The sequence below is a fragment of the Strix aluco genome, chromosome 2, assembly GCF_031877795.1.
Source record: "Strix aluco isolate bStrAlu1 chromosome 2, bStrAlu1.hap1, whole genome shotgun sequence".
In the NCBI taxonomy this organism is placed as follows: Eukaryota; Metazoa; Chordata; class Aves; order Strigiformes; family Strigidae; genus Strix; species Strix aluco.
This window is the reverse complement of record NC_133932.1, coordinates 20587871-20615269: the sequence shown is the minus strand read 5'-3', so window position 1 is coordinate 20615269 and position 27399 is coordinate 20587871. Positions and strand designations below refer to the sequence as shown.

The 27399-nt window shown below is 46.5% G+C and overlaps 1 protein-coding gene across 9 annotated transcripts in view; it reads right to left on the bottom strand.

Annotated features, from left to right (window-relative positions):
• Positions 1-955: 955 nt before the first annotated feature.
• The window catches only part of BCL9 (BCL9 transcription coactivator), a 59619-nt gene continuing 33175 nt past the window's right edge, over positions 956-27399 (bottom strand). For 5 of the 9 annotated variants that reach the window (XM_074813030.1, XM_074813054.1, XM_074813046.1 and 2 more), the window contains exons 2-9: positions 16042-16124; positions 12804-13110; positions 10922-11238; positions 9824-10013; positions 9264-9363; positions 6584-8813; positions 4487-4747; positions 956-3157 (exon numbers count right to left, since the gene is read on the bottom strand). In XM_074813030.1, coding sequence (XP_074669131.1) covers positions 2040-3157; positions 4487-4747; positions 6584-8813; positions 9264-9363; positions 9824-10013; positions 10922-11238; positions 12804-12856 — 4269 coding nt within the window. In that variant the 5' untranslated portion in view covers positions 12857-13110; positions 16042-16124 and the 3' untranslated portion in view covers positions 956-2039. The remainder of the gene's footprint in view (positions 3158-4486; positions 4748-6583; positions 8814-9263; positions 9364-9823; positions 10014-10921; positions 11239-12803; positions 13111-16041; positions 16125-27399) is intronic. The other 4 variants (XM_074813092.1, XM_074813101.1, XM_074813085.1 and 1 more) reach the window with 3 other exon arrangements.

Here is a 27399-nt window from a genome sequence, read left to right as displayed (position 1 = left end):
CGCACAAGCATATTGGAGATACTCATTCTCCACATAAAAGTTTCACACTAATAGCCCTCTGAGGAAACTACTCATTGAAATAATTTCAAGTATCAGTAAGTGGAAGGAAGAACAGATTAACATTCCCTATACAGTGCTGGGGGACTAGAGAGCAGCCAGCCACAGAGCCCACGCCCTGCCCTACAGATCCACATCTGGCTCATCCCGGTCTTCTCCAGGAGTGCTGCTCCTGGAACGATCCATGTTTTGGCATCCAGTCTTTCACTTCTCATAGACAAAACCATACAACCTTCTTGCTGAAAATCTCTCAAAAGGCAAGTTTGAAAAGACAGGGGATTAGGAAGCGATCGATGAGAACTGCAGCAAAGCAACAATTTACCCAGCAGGGTTGTCTTGATAAAAATCTATTCACTGACGATTTCTCTCCCACCTTTGTTATTTAAGTTCATCCGTTCCCCACTATCTTGGCCCCTGAGTGCTGGCAGTCAGAGACCCTACCCAATCCAAAGGCCCCAGGGGGACACACAACCCCAGAGCCCCGCACAGCGTTGGGACTCCAGCGCTCAGCAGGCAGATGCCGCTGCTTAGGGAAAGCTCAAAACCACATACCTTGTAGCACTGCAAACGCACACCAGGAGGAAGTGACGGAGACAACAAATTTCATCTATTCCTTGACCCTCAACAAATTGAGGAAGAAAGACCGTAACTATCGTCCCTAAGGCATTCTGAAATAAGACCTCACTCAGAGGAAAAACAAGCTCAGTTCAGGATTAAGTGAGCAGAAGTGCCTTGCAAGGAACACACAGCTGAATACAGACTGGACTTTTAGGAGCTGCCAAAGCTTACCCCACCTGGCCTCTAGGCTTGCTGTGATCATAAGGAAGAGCAAACAGTCATCTGGCCAGCTGTCTGATGTACACAGAAACAACTGGACCGGATAAAGAAAACAGTTCAGTTTTGTAAGAAACAATATATTTTATTTTTCTGACACCACAGCCCTGGCGAGTGGTTTTGTACCAAATTTAATGGAGGTTACACAGAACGTTTTACGCTGGGGGGGAAAAAAAATAACCACAAAAAAAATCCTGGATAACTTTTAGTGTCTGTTCCACTCCCACATTAATAAAATCACTTGGGGTTTCTAAGAAAAGGAGAATAGGAAACAGTGAGAGAGACTACTGTAGGATGTAACAGTGTCCAAGTCCAGCCCCTTCCTAAAAGTGGGAAGAGTCCCCACGTGAGGAGAGGCTCTCCTAGATTTACTCCCCAAAATAACACAATGTATTGCAGCTGCCATAGGAGTAGACAGAAGGGGGACGGAGAGAGAGAGAGAAGCCTATTTAATAAAGAGTGGGAGGGAGAGACAGAAGGTGCTGGACAGCACGCCATAATTTGAAAAATATGTCCTTAACTTATTATTTATTTCTTTTAAAAGATTCCCCTCACTGAACTTAAGTTCCTTTTTGTGCTTTTCATTAATACTCTGCTCTGAGGTCGTAGTTTGGTTTTTCTATACATTGGAGTTGAAGGAAAATAGTCCGAAGTTCTGAAGATGGATTCTCCACCTAAAGTAAACAGCCTAGAATCCCATTCTCCTCTCACCCCAAAGACTAAAGTCTCTGCTAAAATCCCTTTTACAATATAGTACAGTACACAAAAAACCCCAAAAATAACCGAGAGTCCTGGGAGAAGCCAGTCCGAAGGACGTAAACATACAGAGAATGGTGCAACTTGTGACAAATGGCAATTCTCAAAATACAGCTACAGATTCTCAAAGCAGGTGCCGTCACGGGATACCCAAGTCCACAAAAATAATTTTTAAAAAATAAATCTTAAAAAAAAAAACAACCTGTTAAAATGAATAATTTTTTTTTTTTTTTTTCAGGTAATTCCATACATTCGAGATTTCCCAAAGCGTCCTCTGGTCTCTTTTCACCTATTGCATGGCCAAACTGTACTCCTGAAGCTCCCAAAAAAGCCCTCAGGACTTGGAATCTCATCTTGACAAGGATCAGAACATCCAGTCTTATGGTAGCAGCTTAAAACATCATGTTCCCTGGGTTTCCAGGGCCTTGGCTAAATCCTCCCATGCCAACGTCAGCAGCCATACCTCGGGGCCTCATCTGGGGGGGAATCATGATGTTTTGTTGGGGTCCCATCATGCCCTGCATTGACATCATCATACCAGGTGACCCCACAGGGCCCGGGTGGCTGTACAGCCCTGCAGGGGCTCGGTCCTTGCCTGGGATCATGCCCACGGCGGCCACGGGGTTACTCATGAGCGCGGGCTGGCCAGGCATCGCCGTTTGTGCTGGTGACATCATGCGGTGGTGTGGCCCCATCATGCCTTGCTGCAGGAAGGCAGGCGGTCTCATCGGGTTATGACCTGGCATGGACGGAGCCGTCCCAAGAGGGATATCCGGAGTTCCCACCGGCCCGGGGCCCCCCATGCCAGGCAACGTTAGTCCCATCCTCGGGGTCTGCTCTCCTATCATCCCCTGCATGTGGGAGAACCCAGGCCCAGGACCCTGTGGTTGCTTGCGGCCTGGCACCTCCCCACGAGGGAAATACTGTAGTGTCTGGCTGGGCTTCTCTGACGGGATAATCCTGGACAGGTCAAACTCGGGTATTCCCGTGGCTCCAGGGCGGATCACCTCCTGCAGCTCTGGATCAGTGAAAACCGAAGGCATATTGTTTCCAAGAACAGTGAAGGAGTCTGGACCGCCAGGGCCTCCAGTCTTGCAAAGTGCTGGATCTGTCGAACTTTGGGGCAGGTTGGTAGGACGCCCCAGGGGTCCTTCTCCGTGGAAGCCCATTCCCGCTGGGAAGTTGCCTTGTCCACCGCTGGGCCCGTTGTGTGGAAATGGCACCTGCTGTGGAGGGGACTGTACGGGAGGGAACCCCTGTGGGAAGCCCAGGCGTCCTTGAGGTACCATTGGAGACTCCTGGGAACCGTGCCCCATCATCGGGTTGTGTGACATCAGGCCGGGTCCCACGGGGACCCCATGAGGAGGTATATTGGGTCCCATAGCATTTGGAGAGGGCATCTGGTTGTTATGGGAAAGAGGCTGGGTCATTCCCATTGGGCTAAGGGTTGGCATTGGACCCACTGGGTTTGGACCTGAAATTCGAGGATTCTGAGAATTAATGCCCATTCCTAGGGAAGAAATAAGGAATCACATTTAGATAACAGCCAATAATAGTCAATAAAGCTATCAGAGAGCTTTCTGCAAGGCTACCAAGTCCGCACACACTCAAAAAAACATTAGTGCTAGTAAAAAAAACATCAGTAGTGGCCCTGGAAAATGTTATTTTAACCAGAAAATTGATGCCACCTGCACCGCTGCCTCCCTAAGCTTGTCACTGCCCTATCAAAAAGTGACTAAAGGCTGCTCTGTAAGCACGATCTCAGTCCAACCCACACCTTTACTACTTCCCTGGCAGTCTAGATAACGCAGGCAGCAACAAACATGTCTGTGACAGATTATCAGCATATGGACACTTGTCCACTGGGAAGTGACTGAATCTCCTTTCAAAACTCAAGTGATAAATCAGGTAACCCTCGTAAGAGTAGGAGGCGGTGATCAATGAGGTTAATGAGCTATTATCATGAACTTATTCAATTAGCCAGCTTCCCCAGGTATATTCAGCCACTCCGATCATTACTGTGCAAAGAGGACAGCAAAGCTACAGGTAAACTCATCAGGAATTCATTACCGGTTGCCACTCTCATGAAACATCCACTCACCCTCTCTTTCAACTATGTTAATTCAATTGGGTGGAGGAGCTACAGCCTACTTTTGTACTAAATACGTACCCACGAACATTAAGCTATCAGTAGGGATTGGATTTCTCATATAAACATGCTCACCCACAAGACAGTCCCAAAGGATAATGTTTTATTTTACTTTTCCTTTAACTCTCAGGTAGGGACCAGGACAGTTTCCCTCAGTTCTGGCAGAGGCCACCTGCCGTTACACATTTCCTACATGAAAAGATGTATGTTTTGAGAAAGCAGTCTAACATTCTCTTCTGTAACAAAGGCAATCCACAAAACCCAGGAGAAGACCAGATGATTCAGTGTCCATAAAAACCTGTGAAGCCTCTATGACACTGCCTTAAGACAGGGGAAGAATGGTTTCCTCTGGATAACACATTGTAGATCTGACCCTTATTCCCATGAGCAGCCTTCACTCACACAAGTAATTCCAGTATGTCTGAGTGGAAATCTCTCCCATTCATAAGGGTTTTCCCGATTAGACACTTTCTGAAGAACAGACACTTTCCAGACAGAAAAAGCTAGTTGCAAGGAGAATTTCTGTCTCCTCACTTCAGAGAATTGCAACTGCCTTCCTCAAAAACAACCCATGGCTATATATTCTTCAAAGTTTTCCCTCTCACCATCTTCATTTGATGAAGCTTCTATAAAAATCACCCTCACCGTATTGCCTGATCGCTTGGGCTTACGTCCCTTTGAGTTTCTTACCTGGTACGCTGTTCATAGGTGGCAAGTTTGGGGAGCGTGCTGGAGGGGAGTCGTCATCCGAGCTGGCCACAGTTTTGATGGCATCATGATAGAGCGGTGTAGAGCTGGGCATGGCAAATTTGGACATCCTGGACATCATAATGGAGAGGGGATTCTGGGAGAGGGTCGGCTCTGGAGGCATTGTGTAAGGACTGCTAGAGGGAAGATTTCCAGGGAGAGTCACAGGAGCAGACTGGCTGACTGTGGAAGGAGGTGGACCACCTTGGGAAAAAAAGAAAAGAAAACAAGAGAAAGAAAATTACTTAAATTTTTTTCCTTCTTACCAGTTTTTGCTTAATTCCCACCCTCTTCTCCTAGAAATCTCAAAAACTAGAAATCCCTTTCTTTGCAAGAGACCATCTGACTAATGCAGTCAATGCCTGTGAAAGGTAACCAGAAAAATAAGCCTATTGGTCAAGATGGTTAACATTCATTATCCTGGATTCTGCACTTCTACTGGAACTATCTTGAGCCTCTACAAATCCACATGAAGAATTACCAGGTAAGTCTGAAAATCCTACTATTCGACTTCTATACACTGAAGACAGGCCTGTACCAGGTCTAGCCACAAGAGTCAAAATCTATAGTCCTGCACCCATTAAATGTCAACTGTAACTCTTTTCCCTTTTTCTTTAGGAGCAAACATAAGCAGCACAACAGAAGCTGTAACAGGTATTATGCTGAGACATGCGAGCATATTTCTGACAAGCTGGATCAGCAGCAACAAGTAAAACTCCCTGTTTATGTTTCATTTCAGGTTTTATAAACATGCATTTACTGCTCATTCCAGTTAAAGAAGCCTTCTCTGCACCCATTAGCTTAACATCACCCTTTGCTCTCCCAAAACTAGAAATAACATAACTGCACTTCCAGTCTCTTTTGTTGTTCACTGATGAATTTCATGCCACCCAGACCACATGTGAAGGAAAGATGCTAGATCGAAGTTGTACTATCACTGAAAATTCACTGCACGTTCCTCAGCGCCGCCCCCCGCCCCCGAGAAAGGAAAGGAGAACAGAGAATACAAAAATCCAGCAGCACCAAAACATTCATGCTTTAGAAGAGCTGCATGTAAAAGCATTCGTTAGGACAACGTTAGGCACGGCCTAAACCACTTGGTTCTGACTTGTAGGCGCTAGGGCTCAGGCCGGGCAGGGCCTCAGCAGCCTCGAGGGACACAAACATCCAGGCTCCCCCCTCCCGAGCGCAGAGACCCGGCCAGCCGTCCGGGAGGCTGCTGCGAGGGGGTTACGGGGTCACCCTCCCCGCCGCGGCAGGCGCCCCCGGCCACCGCCGCCGTTACCGGCAGCGGCACTAGAGGGCAACGTGGGCCAACAGCTTCGCTCCCGGGCAGGGAGCCCGGACCGCTGAGCTCCGGGAGGATTGGGGAGCGGGAAGGAGGGGGCAGAGGCCCAGAGCCGTTCAGGAGCAGACGGGGCAGTGCCAGCACCTGCGCCCCGAGGTGCCGGGCATGGCAGGGCTCCAGCACGCTACCCAGCGGTGTTTAGCTCTCTCCAAAATGGTTGAAGTCTGAACAAATCTTAGCACAGCTCCCTGCCTGTGGCAGGAAACCTAGAAAGCACTAACCGTACCTAGATGCACGACTGGCTAACTATGCTCAGCATGTCTCTGTAGGCACCTTTTATCTCAAAGCATTTTCGTAACATCAGCAAGATCCTCTCCACAAAGCTAAGATTACCAGGAGCTATGGCAGAATGGCCAAAAACCCCTCCAAGGAGATCTCTCCCCTCAATACTCCGCATCTTTTCCCACCTCTTGACCCCACCCTTTCACTTTCATATCCTCTGAGTGAGAAGCCCTCACCCCGACACGAGAGACACGGTGCAAACCCACAAATACAACAGGAGGAGGAAACGCGCTGGTGCTCCACTCACGTAGTCACCCACCAGACCCTCAGCACAGCCTCCTTCAAACGGGCAAAGTGCCATCTAGCTTCTGCCACCCCGCAAGCAACCCCCTCCCTCCCCTTGCTGCACACCTCGGGGCAACCTGAGGTGAACCACAGAGCCAAATCTGGCTAGCAGAGACAGCACTCACCCGACTCCACGTTCCCCAGCATGGCTGGAGAAGACATGGTGAGAGATGCCTTGTGGTTCGGGGGAATCCCAGGGCTCTGCAAAGGAGGCTTTGGAGATGAAGTCCATCCGGGAGAAGGTGCGGGGAGAGACGGAGACTTGAGGTGGACAGGAGAAGCAGCAGCAGACCCCAAAACAGGGGGGGACTTAATAGAGGCAGCGGCAGCTGCGGCAGTGGGGCCCGCAAGCATTCCTGCCAGCTGGGAGGGCGTCTGAGGGGACTTGAGGTTCCCCGAGGGAGACCCCATCATGGGAGACTGGACCTGGCGCATCGTGGGGGACTTCAGGGGGTTGATTCCTGGCGAATGCACCTGACCGGCTGCGGAGATATCCAAGGGCTTGCGGCCGAGGCTGCGCTGCGCAGGGGGAGCAGTGTTGAGGCTATTAGGGTTACTGGTGGGATTGAGAGGTAGTGGCGGCATGTGGCTGAGCCGGTTGTTAGTCCTTTGGTCAGGCCCGATCTGTTCTCTGAGATTTCGGAGACCGACTCCTGGGCCCTGAGACATGGGAAGGAAAGGCCTGGGACCCATGCCATACTCCTGCTGTGGGTGCTCCCCAAACGGCAGCGGCACCATTTTCTGCTGAGATGAGAGCATCTCCGAAACGCCGGGGCGCAGTTTCATCATCTCTTCCGGCCCGACGCCTGCCTCCCTCAGCTTCTGAGGGACCAGGGGTGGGTTGGAGCCCATGCTGACATTCAGGCCCATGTCCCCCTTCATGCTGCCGGGGCCCATCCCAAACTCCAGCTCCCTGCTAGAGGCCATTTGTGGGGGTATTCCTTTTGGAAAGTCCCCCCTGGAGGGGCTCATTGGCCCTTCCACAGGCATGCGAGGGAAGATGGGGTTGTTCCCAGGCTCCATGTGTCTCTGGGAGGGCATCATTCTGTTTATCTCCATGCCGGGCCTGATGCCTTCCATGTTCAGGCCAGGAGGGAGGCCCATCTGTTTCTCAGCCAGCTGCTGCTGATAGAGCTCTTCGGGCAGGCCCTGCGGATTGGGGAACCGCTCCCCTCGGCCAGGGCCGCTGAAGACACCCTGGCCAGGAGGGAAGTTTCGGCCATCTGGGATTTTTGGCACGTCATCTGGCCAACTAACTCCCGAAAGCCCAGGCCGGGAAGCGGGATTTGGGACACTGGGGCCTTCCATGTCAGGGTTCATCATTCCTGCAAAACCAGGCAGGCGCATCTGGCTCCCGGGCACATTGGGATGAGGGGCCATGCCCCTGGGGGGCAGAGAGTGCGACATGTTCATGCCCTCAGGGAAGGGCTCTGGACCCCCAGGTCCCCAGCCCTCCCCAGGGGTCATCTGGTAGGGAGGGGGAGGACCTCGGACTACCCCACGAGGCCCATGCTGATGGACCATCATGTCCTGCAGGGAACACTGCTGCACAACCACCTGCTCTTGCTTTCTTCTCTTCTCCTCGTAAAACTCCTGCTGCAGCTTGAGCCAGGCCACCTGCTCAGGAGTCATGTGGTCCAGGTGGTCTGGGCCTATGGGTCCTGACTGGGAGTTCATTGGTGGCGGCCCCATTTCATCTGGGGAAAAAGGCATGTCCCTGTGTCCTTGAGGGCCAAACGGAGCCCCTCCATCTGTCCGAGACCCTGACCCTTTGCCTAAACTTTGGGATTGAGCCATCATGGCCTGTATCGGCCCTTCGGGTTTCTTTTGGGGACCATCCAGCACCCCAGCATTTGGGGGTGGCCCCCCACTTTGCCCTCCCGCAAACTCCTTCTCATCAGGGAAGAGCATGCGCTGTATGTCTCTCAGGGTCTGCAACGAGCGCTCTCGATGCTCCAGCTGCTCCTGTGACAGTCCATCTGGATTCTCGCCCAAACTGGACGGGTCCCCACCAGACACCTGCTGGGCAGGACCTTTGGGGTCTGCAGCGGAGCTATTGCTACCTTGGGAAACTGGGCTAACTGCTCGATTATTGGGGGTCGAACTCTGCCCAAATCCTTCTGTCTGCAACGGGGTAGAGTTGGCAGGGCTGCCCACAGACATCACTTTGCTTTCCACACTGGGGCTGTCCTGATCTATGGGACACGGGGGGCCAGTGGATTTGGACACCGGCGCTGACACGGGTGGAGTCGGCTGCATTTTGGCGTTCTGGGGAGGGTTCTGGTCCTGGGCAGCGGGGGGCTGGGGCTGCGGCAGGGGCTTGGGTTCAGTCCGAAGTGCAGTGATCTGGGGGTTCTGCAAGAGAAAGCCACACACTGTCACTCGCTCTTCTTACAGCCGTGTCACATAAGCAGTGGTGCAAACGAAACGCCCTGTCTCAACCCCACCAGCCCACACTTTGCAAGAAAGGGTAGCCTTTGTGAAGCTATTACAGAGCAGCATCTCGGCCATGCAGAAACCTATTTCTCTAAAGCATTACAGCAGGTACCCCTTGCTTCTGTGCTAGCTCTGCACGAGCAAGGGGTTGGAAATACACTACGCAAGTATTGCAAGACTCAAGCTCTTCTTCGGATGATCCAAAACATTTATTTGCAGAAGGCTAGAACAACAACTCTCTCTCTCTCTCTCTCTCTCTTCCACCCTAAAACTTATTTCAGAGTGTAAATAATCACCCATCTCTCTGAATCACGCACACACAAGCACATTTACCATTTCCCTTCCCACCCACATGCAGGTATTCCCTACCAAGGGTACAGTGTTTCGTTCCGCCTTGCTGTTTGAGATGTTCTGGATATGAAAGGACACGATGGTTTCCACCTGTCCCTTCAGCACAGCTTCTGCAGCCCTGCAAAGACAGACAGATAGATGCACATATCCAGTTGAATCTAAGAATCAATTTTTGTCAACCGTCCTCCCTTCTACCCTTCAGCTGGCAGAAGGGAGAAAGACTTAACCACACATATTTCACTCTAGATGAGTAGCAAGAGAAAAATGCTTACATCTACAAACTCATCAGCATTCAGGGTTCATGTCTCAGTTTAAGCCATCTTGGCTGCTACTCACAGCATGGATTGCAAAACAATATCAAGCAGCATTTGCCAAAAAAAACAAACCCACACCTCGGAGGAATAAAAAAATCATTTCTCAGAGGGCAAGAGGTGGTGACGTTCTCCACTGCAGCCCCTTCAGCATCCCCAAAACAAATAACAACCTTTTGCTACAAGAACACGCTTCAGAATCTCCTAAAAAGGGAGCACATATATAAGCCCTGCTCCCTGAAGACATTCAAGCATCTACCTACTTACTTGTTGGCCATCTCAGTAGAAAAGACGTAAACCACTTTGGATGGAGTCTTCTGCCCACTTGCTGGCTCCAAAGCGGCAGTCAGGCCATGGGAAGGTGTGGAAGACCTTGGGGCTGAAGCACTTGAAGGAGTCATGGAGTGTGGTGTGTGCTGAGACTCCTGGGACTTCACATGATCAGCAGAATTGCAGTCTGGAAGGGGAGAAAGAGGAAAAGAGGGGAATCACTACCTTGGGAATGCTTTGGAAACCATTTCTGGAAACTGATCAGACCTCTTCCTCCTCTGAAATTTCCTGCTTCTCCCTCAAGCACCACTAAAGGCAAGCCTATTACACCATGCATCTTCCCTCTAAGGCCATGCTGTCCCTTCAGGCACCACTGGAAGAAAGCTCATCTTGTCCCTTTCCAAGGCAAGTGACAGTTCCCAGAGCTAATCGCTTTGAATGCTCTAACGGCCACATAGAATAGCAGGAAAACTACACACTAAAATGAACAAATATAAGTATGTCTGAGCCCAGGGAGAACGCTCTGTGCAAAGCTTTACTTTTTTTTTCCTTCAGACACCTTATAGCCAGCTGACCTAGCAAATGGACAACAAAGGAAAGATGAACAACTGCACATCTAGTCTTGTTTTTAGAGGCAATGTTGGAGCCAGGAACAGAACACAGAAATCCTAACTCTCTGGCTTGTGTTACCAGTCAGGGTGCTCTACACATTATGTATCTGTGTTGACAAAACAGGCTTGCATATTGTTCAAAACCCCAGTTACAACAGAACAGTTCCTGAAAGGCTAAAGGCCAGAAGGAAACCAACAGGTTGCATTTGTACTTTCAAATCCTCTGGGGGAGTTTCAGAGTTACAAAAGAACTTTCCCACCAGAGTCAGGTCTGCGCTTTAACTGAGCGTGAACAGGACATTTACCGATGCCAGCTATGACAATCTCTCCTCTTCGCTGGCTCTCAAGACCTTTAGACTTCGTTGGTTGCAACTTACAGAACTCCAGACAAATAAATGTTTCGCTAACACTTGCATAGCGGTTCTCCATCTCAGAGGACTCAGACTAATTGTCTGCACTTGCTCACGAATCCTAGCAAACATACCTTTGATTTCAGGGTCGTCATTAGGAGTCCCAGCTTCCCTCTGCTCAAAGGAGTCTGCCGAAATGCTCCTCTCTCTCTTCCCCTTCCCCTTGGCACCATTTCCAGCCCCATTCTTCAGCCCCATGCTCCCACCTGGGCCAGGGAGCACTTTGGGGGGGTGACCTCCACTTTTGGGGTCACAGGGAGAGGGCTGGGATTGGCTGGTGGAGCCCCCTTGTTTGCCCTGGTTGGAAAATTTGGAATCCAGCTGGGGGTTGCCAGACGGGGACATCACTGTAGGGGGACGGACCATCACCTCCTGCTTTGATTTGGGGCTACTGGGGACAGAGCAAAGAAAGGAAAAGAAAAGTGACAAATCACACCATTGATTCATTCAACCCTGTAGGAACAGATTAGCGAGAAGCAGAAACAACCACTGCCACCTTTGCAAGCTAAGACAATTGCTGACAAATAAAAAATGCCTGCAAGCTTAGAGTCATGCAGGTGCTTTTTTGAACATGCCCTGAAAGGGTTATTATCCAAGATGGGATCTCATTGCTCAAGAAGGCACCAGGGCAAGCTACAGATCTGCCTGATCCCAGGAACTGCTGTCACATGAGGACCTACCTCTGGGGCTTCTGTCAATAAAGACAACGGTTTCTATGTGCACAGAGAAGCGCCTCACACCAAGACCAGCTCAAAGTAAACAAACAAGGCACAATAAAGTTCACCTCACCACTCTCCTGGACCCCAACTATATGCTGCAGCTCTGAACAGAGCAGACCCCCTCCCCCCCCCCCCCCCGCCCCCTCCCTCACACCTCCCTATCCAGTTCTACAGGGAGCACAAGGAAAACCCAGCATTACTGCAGCATTCATCATACATTGGGGCGAGCTGCCAGGAAAACACAAACCTCTGACCGTGAAAACAATTAAACCAGCTACAACCTGCCTCTGAATAAGGAAAGAGAAGGATACCATCTCCCTGCACACTCCTGCAAAACGGGGCAGATGAAGCTTCTTGAATTTGTCAGAGGAGATCCAGTCTTACCTTCCCTTTTCCATTCAGCAAATTGCATCCTAAAAATATTTTGCTCCTCTGGGTTTTACAGAGGTATTAGCCACCCGTTCCTCCTCACCCTACAGTTACTCCATTGCTATCAGATCTTCTGCACTGTGTTTTCCCATCATCATTACCACTTCCAACAGGCAGCACTTGCTAGCATCCTCACTGCGGGACTCGCACAACCTGCTTCCTCCTTTGGACACTGCATCTGACTCAGAGGCATTGCCTCTGAATGATGACCTCTAGGAGTAAATAATCAAACTTGAGAATGCTGTCAATCAGACCATTCTGAGTCCCTTGACACTGCTTCACTTCCATATTTTTCTCCTTCCATATCAGCGGAGGAGAGATGTTGACCTGCTGCACTGGCAGGTGAATGATGCAGAGGATCTCAGTGCACAGCTGATCAGTTCTCCAGGCTGTTCAGGCCAATAATATGGAAGAAGCATTTTGTGTGAAAACACAGACAGAGAGACCTTCTGCTGCCCAACTACCCCTCAGGGAACCAGATAATTAGAAGAGGGGGAAGAAAAAATAAACTGATAGAAACAGCATGTTTACTCTCCTACAGCCCATTCAGACACCTGATGGGAGGGAGGAGGGCGCGAGGAATGGAGAATCCGCACCTCACGGATTTACAGCTTTCAGCTCGCCCTGAGCCTAACAAATGGGGAGGCTCGTCAGCACTGGGCAGCCAGTGCTCAGGTACTCGGCAGGTCCGATGGGAGCACAAGTGAGGACCAGTAAGTCACATGCACCAGTCCTTGGCTAATCCTGCAGCAGAGCAGGGACAGGATCATGCACCAGTCCAGAGCAGCTGACTGCGGGCTCTTCTTACCTCTGTGTGTTGCCTGACGGGGAGTTCCTCACTTTGGGGTTACTGGAATGCATTGACAGAAATCCTGAGCTCACAGTCTCACACGCACGCAGATGGGCTCTTGTCAAGTTCCTCTGGGGAGCGTGCCGCCAGAGGCAGCGTCGGAGCACTTTCTGCCACCCGCTTCTCTCAATGCTGGCTGCCTGCTTGCCTTTTTTCTCTTTGCTCCTCTCTGGTTTTGCACTGGGCGCTCCCCTCCTGCAGCTCCAGCATTCTCTAGATGCGTGCCTCCTGCTGCCCAGGGGAAGTCTCGCATCTCCAGGGCACACTGTTAGAACCACCCCACAAGAAGAGAACAGAAAACCAGTGAGGGACTTCCCAAGCAGATGTGTCTGGTGTGAAGCAGTAAATGGCAATTCTTCCCCCATTACTGAGAAGACACAGGAGAAGAGCTTTCGGACAGCTCAGTACACCCGTGTATTTCAAACCAGAGGCAGCCCTGGCTGGCCATTCAGTTTACAGGCAGTGAGGCTGTCTTCCCTTCATCCAAAGCAAATCACTCTGGAGTCAAAAGCGCCTCGTATCTGGACACTTTGATTCCGCATCTGTGCTCAACTTGAAGACACCTCACAGCAAGTCAGTAGGAAGCCAAAACTACAAATGCCCAACATGACTTAGCTATCCAGAATTCCACTGTGAATGGCCATAATCTGATATTTCTTAAGAACATAAACTCTGCTCAAATCTTTTCTGTCTCCTTGGTCCAATATAACTAGACATATGTTCAATGATGTGTGCTAAGGGTTGCACAAAGGGAGGAAAATAAAATAAAATGCCTTCCTGACCACCTGTAAGCAACCAGCTATGCTGTGATTACTCTGAAAATACCAGAGGTTAGTCACTCGTTATATCTATTTGAAAGGCCAAAAGATCACTAGAGAACTACCCCTCTAAATTTGCTCAGCAACACTATACAGACTATTGAGACTTTTTTTTTTAAAAAAAAAGCACTTTTTTTTAAAAAGAGCTCTTTTTCAGATTTTTTTTTTCTAAGAAACAATATGCATGATGCAGGCAGTAAGGCACATGAAACTGTTTCTGGAGGAGGAAACTTATCGAACGTTACTGTTTACGTCCTTTGGGCTAAATTATTTTGGAACAAATTTCTGTCTTGTTTATGTTTCAACAAAATCTCTCCTGTTCATCTCACCTACTCAGATGCAGATCCACTTAATTTAGAATCTAACCAAGATTTATTGTTAATGTATTAAGCATTGCTAGTTAAATATTATTCAAATGTAAATATTCCCAGTATTCCTTCTCAGCACCAAAGAAGCAGTTTCTTCCTGTGTATATCAAACGAAACAAAATAAATCTCACCAGACTGGGAGTGTCTTGAATTTTATGAAGAAACTACTGTTCAAACTGCATTTAGAAAACAAAAATTGGTTTGCTTACATGCTGACGCCACAGGATTAAGAAACATGGGCACTATATGACCACCTGTGGCCAAGGAGAGTTATCAGAACTTGCAGTATTGAGCACCATGGTTTTCCAGTTCCCCAAATTTATCTTGTGAGGTTGTGCCATTACACTGTTTAGTGACTTCGCACTGCTGTACGCTGCAGTTGTTCCACAAAGCTCTGCATCATCTCCCAAAATTCTCCTCTCTACCACATGCCTCCTTCAGGAGCCAGAGAAATCATCCTGCTCCCTATTCTCACCTCCACTGTGTTGCACAAACCCATTAATGTAGGGAATGTTTCTGCAATAAAGGTCTCATTTTTAACACCTCCTATTAGGCAAATCACATGAACTCTAGTCTGAGCCACACACTTCTCTGGGGATATCAGCTGGTTATCCCACTGATTTTGAGAACAATGTTGGAGTTACTCTATTACTATAGTTGCTACTATCACGTTGTAATTGGAGCTGGTGCTATACAGACACATTAAAGTCAAGAGAGAACATCTTCACAAGTATCTAAATTGTACCATCTTTGCATGCAAATTTGGTTGTTTTGACAACAAAACCATAACATTATCAACAGCACCCAACTCCACTTTTCAAAAGAGATTTATGCATCTGTAAAAGTCAGCATGACTTTTCAGTATGACTGAAAATATGGTGAATTTCAGGTAAAAAAGAAAAGAGGAAAAATAGCATTAAAGTGAGCAGAGCTCAATGCTAAAAGCATGACATAGATGTCTGTGCGATGAACTTAACTATTCTAGTTGTACCATCCTCTGCTTTTCCACTTTTAATATTTATGCATTATCATGTTACCTTTTATTGTAAGATGAGAATTTTCTCAGACTCCCAGCCTTGCACAGTGCAATGGGAAAACATGAAGAACAGAATCAAGATCACACTGGCTGCACAGCATTCCGACATCACCAAACTTTCAAGTGCTTCGTGTCGGGGAAAAAACCCTCCAAATTTTATCCCTATTTTTTTTATTACCCTATATACATGTATCTTCCATCTATTAGAATTGATGCGCTCTGCAAGGGAACTGTATTTTCCAATCTCAGTTTAAATTTCTTCTTACCAGAGAGAGCTATAAAGGACACATCAATATATTCATTGGTGGAACAACAGCAACTCAACTTCCTCACTTCTCATTTCTGCACACTGGGAATGTACCATCTTTTATAATGTGAAATGGAATGCCTCATGATTTTTCTAAATGCACTTCTAACGTATGTATGTCTGGGAATCTAGGGTTCAATAATGGAAAAGCTCTAGAGAAATGTATTTTTGCAGCTGGAGTCTGCCTGCCACAGCAAAGCCTTTATCGTTGCTCTAAAATTAGAGGTAGGGTCACTGACAGTGAATGGTCAAGCCACTTTTCAAAACATTTTGGCAAGCTACATCCAAGGCTGTATTTTCAGGATTGCTTTAAGGTATGCCAGGCAACGGCTGCAGGGAAAAGGGATGGTTCAACTGGCTACTCATTTTCACCACCTCTCTCCTGACCACATCAGGGAAAGATCTGAATGGGAACTAACCCAAGGGAAACACCAGAAATCTCTATTCAGCTGGATTAGTCGCCTGATCTGGTTGATCATGTAACCACATCAGTGCCACTGCAAGCTCAAAGGAGGAGGTGAGAACAGGTGAAAAGTAGCCTCCCCTCACTTGGTTGCAGCTTGCATTTTGGACGGCTTAAAATGGCTTCAAACCTCAGTTGCAGAGACAAAGGAGACACGCCCACATTTATGGAGATGACAGGTCCTCGCCTTTCCAAGTAGCTTACCAAGACCCCTGGTGTCACGACACAGCAGTACTCATTGTGGAAGCCATGAGTTGCAAACCACTCGACTCACAAGAAAAGTTCACCTGGAAAAAGAAGAGAGAGGAAGAGTTTCACCAACAAGAATGCACAGCCAAGCATCAAGCCACTGAAGCAGAGGAATCAAAACTTGCTCTGAACCACTGAGAAGAGGAAGCCTCCGCTCAGACTGGCAAGATTTGTCAGCACCAAAAAAGCCACCATCAGACTGGAAGAGTCTGAAGATGTGTGTGCTGCACATGGAGGGGAAGTAGGTCAGACCTGCTTTAGCACTCCCACATCTGAGCTAGCTGGATTCCCATGAGCTCATCTGTGCTTATAGAAGCTGGCACAAAGCTCAGACATGTTACCTCCCCTTCTCTGCACCCATCTCTCTTCAAAGGCTCACCTTCCCCTCACTATGTGCTCAGCAACTTCTGCCAAACCCCTGTCCTTTGTATATACAACCTCCTCCACAGCCAGACAACGTATAAATAAAAACATCAAGCATCAGGTAAAGCCAGGCAATCACATCTAGGGGAAAACCAACCAGGTTTTAGAAGGAAGAAGCCCTATCTACCGTTCTGGCAGCTCCTACTTCACATCATTGTGCTACAGTACAAAGAGAAGGGAATCCAACTGCAAACCTTCCCGAGTCAGACATACTGTAAGTTTGCTCAAGATAGAGGGGTTGGCCCCACCTTGCACTACGGTTATTTCCTATAAGGCCAAAAGAGTTCATGGCCCAGAAACCAACCAGCCACACTTTCAGTAATGGGGACAACCCTGCAACAATGAATGTTCACTTACATGTTAAAGCAAGTTTAAATGCCTGAAAGTTCAGTAATACAAGGAAATGTGGACTCTGAGGAATGGCTTAATGGTAAATTTGAGGTCAGTAAATAAAGATAGAGCAGCTATCTGCCAGCTTCTCCCTCACCCACTGTGAAAACTGGAGAGGCTGTAAGAACAGTATGAATCCAGACAACATTCACACTGTCGGGGCCAGCGTGGTCTCTCAGAGCACTCTCAGCTATTTACGCAGCATGGACAGCCTTGCAGCCAAAGTACAACTGCAAACTGAAATCGCTACCAGAGGTTTTCTGTGTAATCCCAATACATTCTGCTGACCAGATCTCCCAACAGGAACACAGGAGGCTCAATTAGTTACGCATTGTGAAACCCTGTGCATATTCTCTTCCCTCCAACATTCTCCAACTATTATCTACTGCAGCTTCACCTTAATAACGTAGCAATGCGCTGCCATGTAATCCACTTCAACAAAACCAAACTACAAAGCTAGTCCCAAACAATGCAGCTACATTCTCCACCCAGTCCAGCCAAATCAAACAATGAAATCATCAACGTGATAGACCATCCTTATCTAGCCAAGTCACACCTGCAGACAGAAGCTGAAACAAACACCTATCGCAACAAGCTGCTTCATCCTGTAAAACCTACCACAGCAGCACAATCATCCCTGAATCCAATTACCCAGTTATATCTTCTCTCCCCTTTCCCCCACCCAACGAAACAATATAGGCTAAGCCATGCCAGTGCTGACACACCTCTATCAAAGCAGGGACCGAAATCACCATTTCCCTTGAAAGGGAAAACATGCGAACACCGGCACACATCAGGATGGAGAGAATCTGTCACAGCAAACAGTTGGAGTTCTACTGCTTGAAATACTCAAGTTCAACTTGGCAAAGCACTGGAGCAGGGCAGCCTTACGTACCATAGCTCAGGACTGCAAGAGGGACACAAATGCTCAGCCACGATCCACATTTAAGGCTACCCAGAGAGTTACTGCAATGTAATTCCATCCCCTAGTTTACATCTCTGCTGCTCACCTGCACGGTCTTAGCCCGCAGTAGGCACAAGACAGCTTGCTTCACAGCAAATTAAGAGCAGGAGGGTGAGAGCATGTACACAGGCATGTACCCCAGAGCAACTAACAAGACACAAATACACATCACTAATACTTCACAAGTATTCGTGAACCATCCCTGTACTTCTATGAACTAGCCACCACTGTTGCAAACAGAAGGGAAAAAGACATCCAAACTAGCTTATTCCTACTTTATGCCCTTAAACTGCAGAAGCTTGATAGTGACAAGTGGTCAGGTACGTGGAGGTGTACAGCATTACGGCTGCTTCAGCACGAACAGCTGCAGTTATCACTGATTCACTTCAGTCTTTTCTCCCTCTTTGAGAAGGAGAATGTGGAGAGATGAAATAAAGGCATACCAAATAGATAAAAGTATCAAACTTGTGGCCTTACTGCGACACGAAGCATTAAAGGCAAGAAACCTCTTTCTCTGTGCACAAGAAAGAGCACACTTCTTTTTTTCCCTGTGGCCTTTCTAAGGCTCTCAGTCTGTGCTGGACTGAGGGTGGTGAGAGCCCAAAATCAGCATGGAAAAAGAAAAAAGGCTAGAGACCTGCTGCTACAGAAAACAAATGATAACTCTGAATGCAAGCTGAGCCAGCACCCTGGATTGTAGCTTTGACAGCGGAGCGGGCAAGAAAGGAGAGAGACACAGAGAGAGAGAGAGAGAGAGTGGAGTAAGAGACTACTCTGGGAAGAGCAGCATCACCAGCAGCAGGAGCTGTCTGAGCAACTGCTCATCCTGACAGCCACCAGGAAGCAAACCCGTGCATGTGCTTCCACCGGTGGATTCCCCGCACGACCGGAGAGGTGGGGTAAGGCAATGAATCAACCCATGCACTCCTTCAGAGCAATTTTGCTGGGAAGGGCACATCCTATTTCTCCAGCTCTCATCCAACCACATAAGAGGGAGAACAGCTGCACTGGCAAAAGGTGACTCTACGACACCCAAGACACCCCAAGAGCTACCACTGGTTTTCACCACATGCTGCCCTTACCAGTTTTGTTAAGCATTTGCTTATTTTGCACACTTGCAGCTGAACTGCACATGTTACTGTTTAATAAGCTGCTGCTTAATAAAGTACTTGATTACACACCTCATTGCTAAAGAGTGCAACTGGGAAACAAGGAGGACGCAGGAAGTGTTATTTAATGCTTTTATTGAACTGTCAGACTCCTTTAAGATCATATGTAAGTAAAAGCAAATAAATTGATGTGAATATTCTACACCCCACACATCTTCCCATGACACCTGAGGATACAGGGACACAGGACACCCTTCAATCCCTTGAACCAGTCCCAGTTTCTAGATACGGCCCCTACTAAGGGCTTTGAACTACACCTTTAAATCTGCCCTTATGTCTTAGCAAGAGGTGTCCTCCTCGTCCTTTCCCATGAATGCATAAAGCATTCCTACTGTCTACCAGCTCTTTCCATTGCAGGGTGTGCAGATCTCATCCTTTAATCAAACTACACAGTTATCACACAGTAGACCTTCAGCTGATTCGCTCATGTGTCCCATCTGGCAGAAAGGCAGTGGCCACTTGCACCAGGGGCTCCTCATATGGTACATGGACCACACTCTACCCAAAACAGCTGCTGATTTGGGGAAAACATCATGTTCTGTCATTCCCTAGTAAGCCACAAATCCCACTTACTTATAAATCATTTTCTCAACATCAAGAGCTAACTTGTTAATACTAAGCTGATTAGATAGCAACTGGCAGACAGTCACCAGTTTCTAGATGGTCCTAACTTACAGACTTTTATACATTTATGTCTCGGCAGTAAAGAACAGTGGCATATGCAAAGTCCTCACGGTTTCCCAAAGCCAAGAATTCCTCCTTACGCACATCAGAGAAATCACCGCTAATCCCAAGTCTGCACAGCATTAACCTCTTTGCTCATGGTCTTGTACTAGAAGTGACTCTGAATCAAAAGAAGAATCGATAATTTGTCACCTAAACTCATTTTGCTACATGAATGTGGGGACTACATAATCTTCACCAGGCTTGTTACAATCTCCACAGAGAAAATAACTCTTCTTGTACATGTGGTGTGTTTGCACCTCTCTGTTAACCTCTGAAACGCGGGCAGGTTATTTCCCACAACTACCGCCATGCCTTGAAGCACAGAGAAGGGGATTGAGCAAAGATAGGTTCACTTAAAATTAGCACCTTGATGATCTACAAGCACATTGACCGGGAAAGAGCAGGGAAGACTTTATGCCGTTACAAGGAAGAGAAGTTCCTTCAAGTAGCTCTGATGAATTTAAGAATTTAGGACCACAGGATAAACCTCCCAGAAACTATAAGAATATACTTAATCACCCCCATGCAAATTCAGTATGTGTGGTCATACAGATGTATCTGCTGAGCCTACCTGTGCCTGCTCATCCACATATCTTGAGTAAGAGTGCAGATACTTTCTCCCACGCTCTTCCCCTCCAGCTCCTATCACCACAGACATGGACATTTCCAAAAGAACCAATCTCTTCAGAAGTCCATTCAAAACAGGGACAGCTACAGAAAGTCCAACCTTTTGCTCTCTATCCTTAAAAAGCGTAGTCAAGATAATCACTGACAAAGCACAATACAAACGCGAAGGCTCAGAGAACAAAGTCTTTTGTGACATTTCTCATGTAACCATCTCCTCCTCTCAGAGAATGGTATCTCCACCAACTATTCTCTTCCTTCCTCCTTCTGACAAGCACATGGATATCCAACAGTAGCCATGATGTAAAGGCTGTTTAAGTAATTATTTTTTTTAGGTATTTACAGAAATCATTCTAAAATAGTCTTTTGCACATTGTCCACTACACTCATAACAATTACTTTTAAGAACTGTAACACTAACACTTTTTGTCAAAAAGACAGCTACATGCCATTAAATTTTATTTTTAGTGCATCTAACAACACTTCAGTGTTTTTAATGCAGTGGGGGTGAACAGCTGTCCTATACCGTTTCTGATTTTGCACAACTCTTTCCCCAAAGTAATGGAGGAGACAGACACTTATGGACACTGATGAGCAGATTCAAGGCAGACACTTGAAGTTCCTTTCAATTTCCCAGCTGCTATTATGTAAACAACAAAAAACAAAAAACCAAACCATCCTGAACTACTTGGTTCACCTGGGACTAGAACAACATCCTGGCAAATTCTGACACAGTTTCAGAAATCAGTTTGGGGAAAAAGGCCAAAAGAAAAACCCTAAAAAAACCCCAAAGCCTAAGCTAGAACTATCTTCTTCTGTCCAGGAATGCTCTGAACGCTCCCCCTTGCTGCTCACACCATTTCAGCTTTGCCCAGTGACATCTGCAGGTGCAGGCCAGCCAGACTGCTGCCAGGGCACTAGGCACACTGTCACACAACCCATAGTGCACCACGACATCACGCTGACCTCAGCTCAGCCTCGGTGTACTCCAGCGCAGCTGCCAACATCAGTTCAGCTCCACCTATGTTAGCAATGCTGGGAGCAGTCTATGTACATTACGACTGGAGTTCCTAGCACTTTACGTGGAGCGTCACTTACCTTAGCAGCAGCCTGTCTGCTCTAGAGTTCCTACTATTGTTAACACTGATAAAGATCAAAAGCTCTAGCAATAAGGGATTTTTCAAGAAATGTTTTAACAGTATTTCCGTAATATATGACAGGCTTCTGCAGCTTACTACATCATGTTAGCAGTTAACAGCCCAGCATCAGTCAGCATTACATGCAGGAGTCCGGTAGATAACACTACAGCTTTCCACGGGCTGCTCTCATAGCTTTGCCTATGTCAAAACTTCATCTACTTTTCAGGAAGTAGGCAATGCATTCAGAGCCAGAGGCGATCTCTTTTCCCTTACTTCTCTGGGTTTATTTTTTCTGAAATTTAAATAGGGACATCAGCATGAACCACCGTAGGTAAAAAAGAGACCTGTATCAAGCTTGCCAGCAGCCCATTCTTCAGAAACTAATCTGCAGAGAGGGGGGAGGAAAAAAAAAAAAAAAAAAAAATGCTGAAATAATGGATGAGAAGAGAGGACTGAGGAGACACCAGTTTGTTCTTCAACACGTAGTAACACCACTGTTTAAGCAGAAGGCTTGGGAGAAATAAGCCACCTATCACGGAAAAAAACAAGTGCTTTTTCTTTTCATTTCAGCATCCCTTCACTAGGCTTCCAGAATATGAAAGATAAGAAACAGTCCTCAGGCATAATTCCTCAGGCTGCAATCTTGTCAGTTTTCATAAGCTAAGTGGGGCTGGGATGGGTCAGTACAGGACAGACCTCCTCAGAGGAAAACTCAGTGCTACAGCAAGCAGTAATTCCCCAGTATGGTGTAAGGGGACATGACACCTCTCAGAATTGCTGGGGGCGACCCACACCCCCTCCTTCATGTTAACCTTCACCTTAACAGGTGTCTGGTCTCTCTCTCTCTCATCCCAAATGAGCAGATTTTCGAGGCTTCCCCAAGCATTGCTACCTTCCAGCACTGCCCATGAGACCAGTTTTTGCCCAGGACTGTCACCACCAGCTATCCTGCTGCTCTTCTCCCTTACACAAGCCCTCCTGCTGTTTTACAGCACCAGGCACTCAAGCCTGGGGAGCTCAGCACTGCAAAACAGGCGTTCCCACAGGGGCAGAGCCGAAGAATTACTACATCCTGTGCAGCTTACCACTGGGTAAGACGTGTGTCAAGGGCTATGTGGTCCTGGTGTATCGAACCTCTCATTTCTTTGCTTTCAGACCCACATTAGGTATGTTGGATGTAGCACAACCTTTAGCAACACAGTGCACTGCTTCCGTATTCTGGTTTCCTAGTCGTTAAATGTAGGATCTTCAGCAGAGCAATGACTCTTCTCACGAGTAAGGCACTTCAAAGAACTCCAGCAAGCAAAGACGGCATGTACACAGTATTCCACGATGCTACATGATTATATCAAAGCTGCTGGGATGAAAAACTGACATTTGATAAATAACATGAGGTCACCTAAAAGATCTCAAAACACTGCATGCAAAAATGTTATTTTGACAAGAAATTAAGCAACTGTATAATCAGGTCTATTATCAAATCTACTGCTTTGACATGATCTTATAAAAGTATGAAGAGCCTGCAATTCCAATTGCTGCGAGATCCTCCCTCACTCAACACAAGATGTACACGTTTAATATTCTTCTAGTTAGCCACGCATGTACAGCAAAGCCTACCATACTTCAAAGTATTTACTGTACTGTATAAACAGAGCGCTATTTTCAAAGACTCATAACTGTCAAATCAAAGCTAGTTTTCACAAGAACATTCAGAAGCATTTCTGCTGGATGGTGGCTATTTGCCTGACAGTTTCAACTTTGCATCCCTAACCACAAGAAGGTTACCATTTTTTTTATATATATATATTTTTTTTTAAGAGACAGAAGAAAGCATTTTCTTGCTAACAAGCTGTCAAGCCATTTTGGCCTGAAGTTCTTTACTCCCTTGTCATACATGCATATAAATGTGGTGGAAAGCTTCAATTCCGCTAGCAGAAGTTCCAAGAAGAGTTTCTCCATACAGAAGACTGCCTAAACTCTCCATCACAACAACTCTCCCTGTAGAAGCTGTGGCTGCTCACCTCAACAAGCTACAGCTTTGTTTTCTATTACACTGCAAATACATTTCTAATCAGTCCTCAAACAAAACCAGATTGGTACGTAGATAAACTACTGCCATTTCACAGGCAGCGGAACAGTGATATCAAGACACCTGAAGAAGTCAGTTCAGCAAAATGCAGACAGCATAGCTCTGAGCAACCTGAAGAAGGGTCTACTGCTTGACCTTACCCAGTGTTTTTAACAGTGAACCACTAAACCGGAACTTTCCTTCAGATTTTGCATAATTTTATACACACTGCAAAGGTGGCAAAGATGGCTTCACGCAACATACAGAAGCGGACTTAGAGATTTAAAGCAATTTGTAGAGTGTAAGTAAGTGGTCGAGTAGATAAATCGCAGGCACGTTAAGAGCCAGGTTCTGATCTCAAATTCGCCACCAAATCCAACCTAACCTGGTTTTAAAAGAGCCTATGGGCCCCAGCCACCCCACTGATAAGGTAAAACAGGTATCTGCACCCTTTGTTCAGAAGGCAGAGAGGACAACAACAGGCACATGCAGACCATCCAGTGAAAAGATGGGTCAGAGATTTAAAGCTCCCTTGCTCTGCCACTATGCAGACCGGCCCACCAGAAAGCCAAGTAGCAAGAATACAGTGGCACTGCTTTCTCAGGAGGCCAGGCAGCCACGAGAGCAGGACAACCAGCTCAGAGTAATTGCAAATGCTAGCTGAGCAGGCAGCTGTATGGCTATCTGTGCCCAAGTCACAACTGCTCTGAACTCAATACAGAAAAAGGCAAGCTCTCCCACAATTCTATATGCACTTACATTATTGCATATATCATATACTCTTTTTGCCATAGATTGTGCCACTAAGGAGCACTTAAAATCAGTATTGTTTTCAAGACTACAGCACCCAATTTTCAGTGAATTTCAGAGGACATTGCTCTACCACCTCTCAGCCCTGCTTTGTTGAAAGAAATTATGTCGCTGGTAAAGCACACTTTCCATTTTTCTTCCTTCAAAAGGATTTCATTGATTCTGCCTAGGCTTTAAAAACAAACAAGCCAACCACCTCACAGTTCCACTTTTCATCTCCCTTCCCTATTCCACAGGCTCCTTCTCAGAGGCCAAACAAGGAAAAGCTCACCTCTGCTTTTAAGTCTGTCTGAAAAAAAAAGGATCTTGGAGCATGTCTATCTACTCTAAGGAGATAACATTCATTCCTCAGATATAGTAAACTGCAAGTTCATAAAAGTCTTTAAAATAAATTCAATGAGTGTTGTCAAAGTATTATCAAAAACAGAACACTGAGATCTGACTCTGCCAAAGAGCAGGTAAGAACAAAGGTAGCAGCAGTTTGCTTTTCACAATAGCCACAGTTTGGTAGCTCAGACCAGATTTCAGGATGGGTCACCGGGATCCAACCAGAAGCCTTATGCAGTTTAATGGCACATCTCACACACTGGTCTCCATCAAGTTCCCAGAGAAGTGTGCAAGAACCCCACAGCAAACCCAGGCACAACCTCTCTTTCCCAATATAGAAACACATCTGTTAGAGCAGAATAAAAATCAAGGTTTAGACCACAGGCTTAATACCTCTTCCAAAATTTCTACTGTCACTGATTATGATAATTGAATATTCTTCATATTCCTACAGACATCTGATCCTTTTTAACTCTTGTTGAATTCTTGCTCCTGATGATTCTCACAGCATGAGTTTCACTGCTTAATTGCAACCATACTAAATAGCCTATCATCAATTTACACTACATGTTCTGTATCATCAGACAATCTTGAAGCAGCAGAAACTCTTCCACAGCTAAACCACCATACTCTTCTTTTTGCCCTGTTCAAAGCTTCTTAAAGAGGCTTTCTCTTCTTCTACGTTGCATATATGTTCAGAGATGAGAAACATTTTTGGCAAAAAGAACAAGGTAAGCTGAAGGAACTGTTCTCAGGCAAGGGAAGCTGTAACAAATAGGTGTAAGTAACATTTAGCAAGTTTAGCAGACTCTTATGGGTATAGTTAGATGAGCATTCCTTTTGGCAGCAACACCAGCTTAAAAAACTGCTGCTACCAATATTTACTTCCACCACACTCTGATGTACCCGTTTGCGTGGCCAAACAGTGAACCAGTCTGGCAAACTGATGCGGGCTAAGTATAATGAATTTTTGCTGGGTTACCTATAATCCAGATCAGTTTCTTGATCCATTTCACCATACAGCTGCTCCAGCAGCACCACCAGCACACACAGAGGGGTGGAGCAGTGTCAAAATGGGCAAGTGCTGAGGACTCCTCAAAAGCCAACTCTAGCACCAAAAGAAATGCTCACAGGCATACAAACAGAAGGCAGCCAGGCCTATAGGTAAGGGTATACTCACAAAGTACAACCCCGCTTCTTCAAAAATAGGAATAATGCTCAGATTAAAGTCATTGGAACGGTTTCTTTGGATTCAGCACACATTAAAATATCACCTTATGTTTTGCTATTGTCATTAACTAGAGTTTGTAAGACCGCACAGTCTTCAAGGCAACTCTGCAGAAATCTCCTAACATATGGGTTTTTTTGCTAGAGTTCTTCCAAGATTATCCATAAGTCCTAATTATGCATAAGGTCCCTGTTCTTCTGCACTTGTACAGTCCCTACCACAAATGAGGTCCAGCTCCAAAACGATTAAACTTTTAAAACAGAAAAAAAAAAACCTAACAGACAAGTAAAGGTACAAGGGGAAAGCTATTTTAAATACAATAGGCAGAGCGGTGCTCAGACACAAATTCACCAATGAAATCTCCTTCCATTCACAAATTGCCCTGAAAACCTCAGTTAACACCTTCATTTTGCCAGCAAGAAGACTAGAGGGACTCCAGCAGAGCTTGTAAGCAGGAAACCCAAGCCCACAGCAAATCTTGCTGGGTTAAAGGACTTCATATCTATGTAAACAGACCACAGACCTTACCGAGGCACAGAGATTTCTGTGAAGTCCAAGGCCACATGAACTAGACAGAAGGATTTTATGAAGGCTGCCGGCATCACTCTGAAGAAATTCTGGTAAAATTCTAGAAAGCGCAAGAGATCAAACCCTGCTAGGTAGCACAGCTGACATTTAAGGTGGGAATTAGTTTGAATACTCACTTGAGTGTAAATTGCTCCACAGGATAAAGTTGTTGGGTTGGTTTTTTTTTTTTCCCCCATTGAATTCATAAAAGACCAACAAAATTCCTAAGCCATAGGCACAGTTTGTAAGGTAACAGAATTGACACAGCATGTCAGAAACTCAAGAGGAAACAAAATCTAGAAAGAAACATGTAGAAATAGGTCTGGGAAGTCAACGTATTGCAGAGTAGCAAGTCTTTGAATAGCTAGCAAATATGGATCAAAGGTACTCCATTCCACCTCAAACATAGAAACTGTTCAGGAAAGCTGTTGTATATGAATATTTTAGCCTTGTGACTTATAGTTGCCTTAGTTTCTATATTTGGACATTCAGTGACAAATGTAGTTTCTCTGGCTGTGGACTAACCCTAACTGAAAACAATCCAAGTACGCGAACTGTAAAGATGAAATGCAAGATGGGGGGGGAGGGAGGGGGAGAAGCACAGGGAAGAAAGAGTCCACACCCTTTGTATTCATAATAGAAGAGATCTACAAAGTTTCTGGTTGTATGAACAGAAACCTATTTCTTTTCTTTCACATTAAAATTCAGGTCCTGCCTAGCTTAGAAGACTGTGTTGACCAATAAACAAATTAACTGATCACAAGAGAGGAAAGCAAAACATCTCCCCAAAACCACAAAAACCTAAAAAGATGCACACCCCTAGCCCACAAAGAGATGGTTAAAACAGTACTGTCATAGTCTAACTACTTCCCTCACAC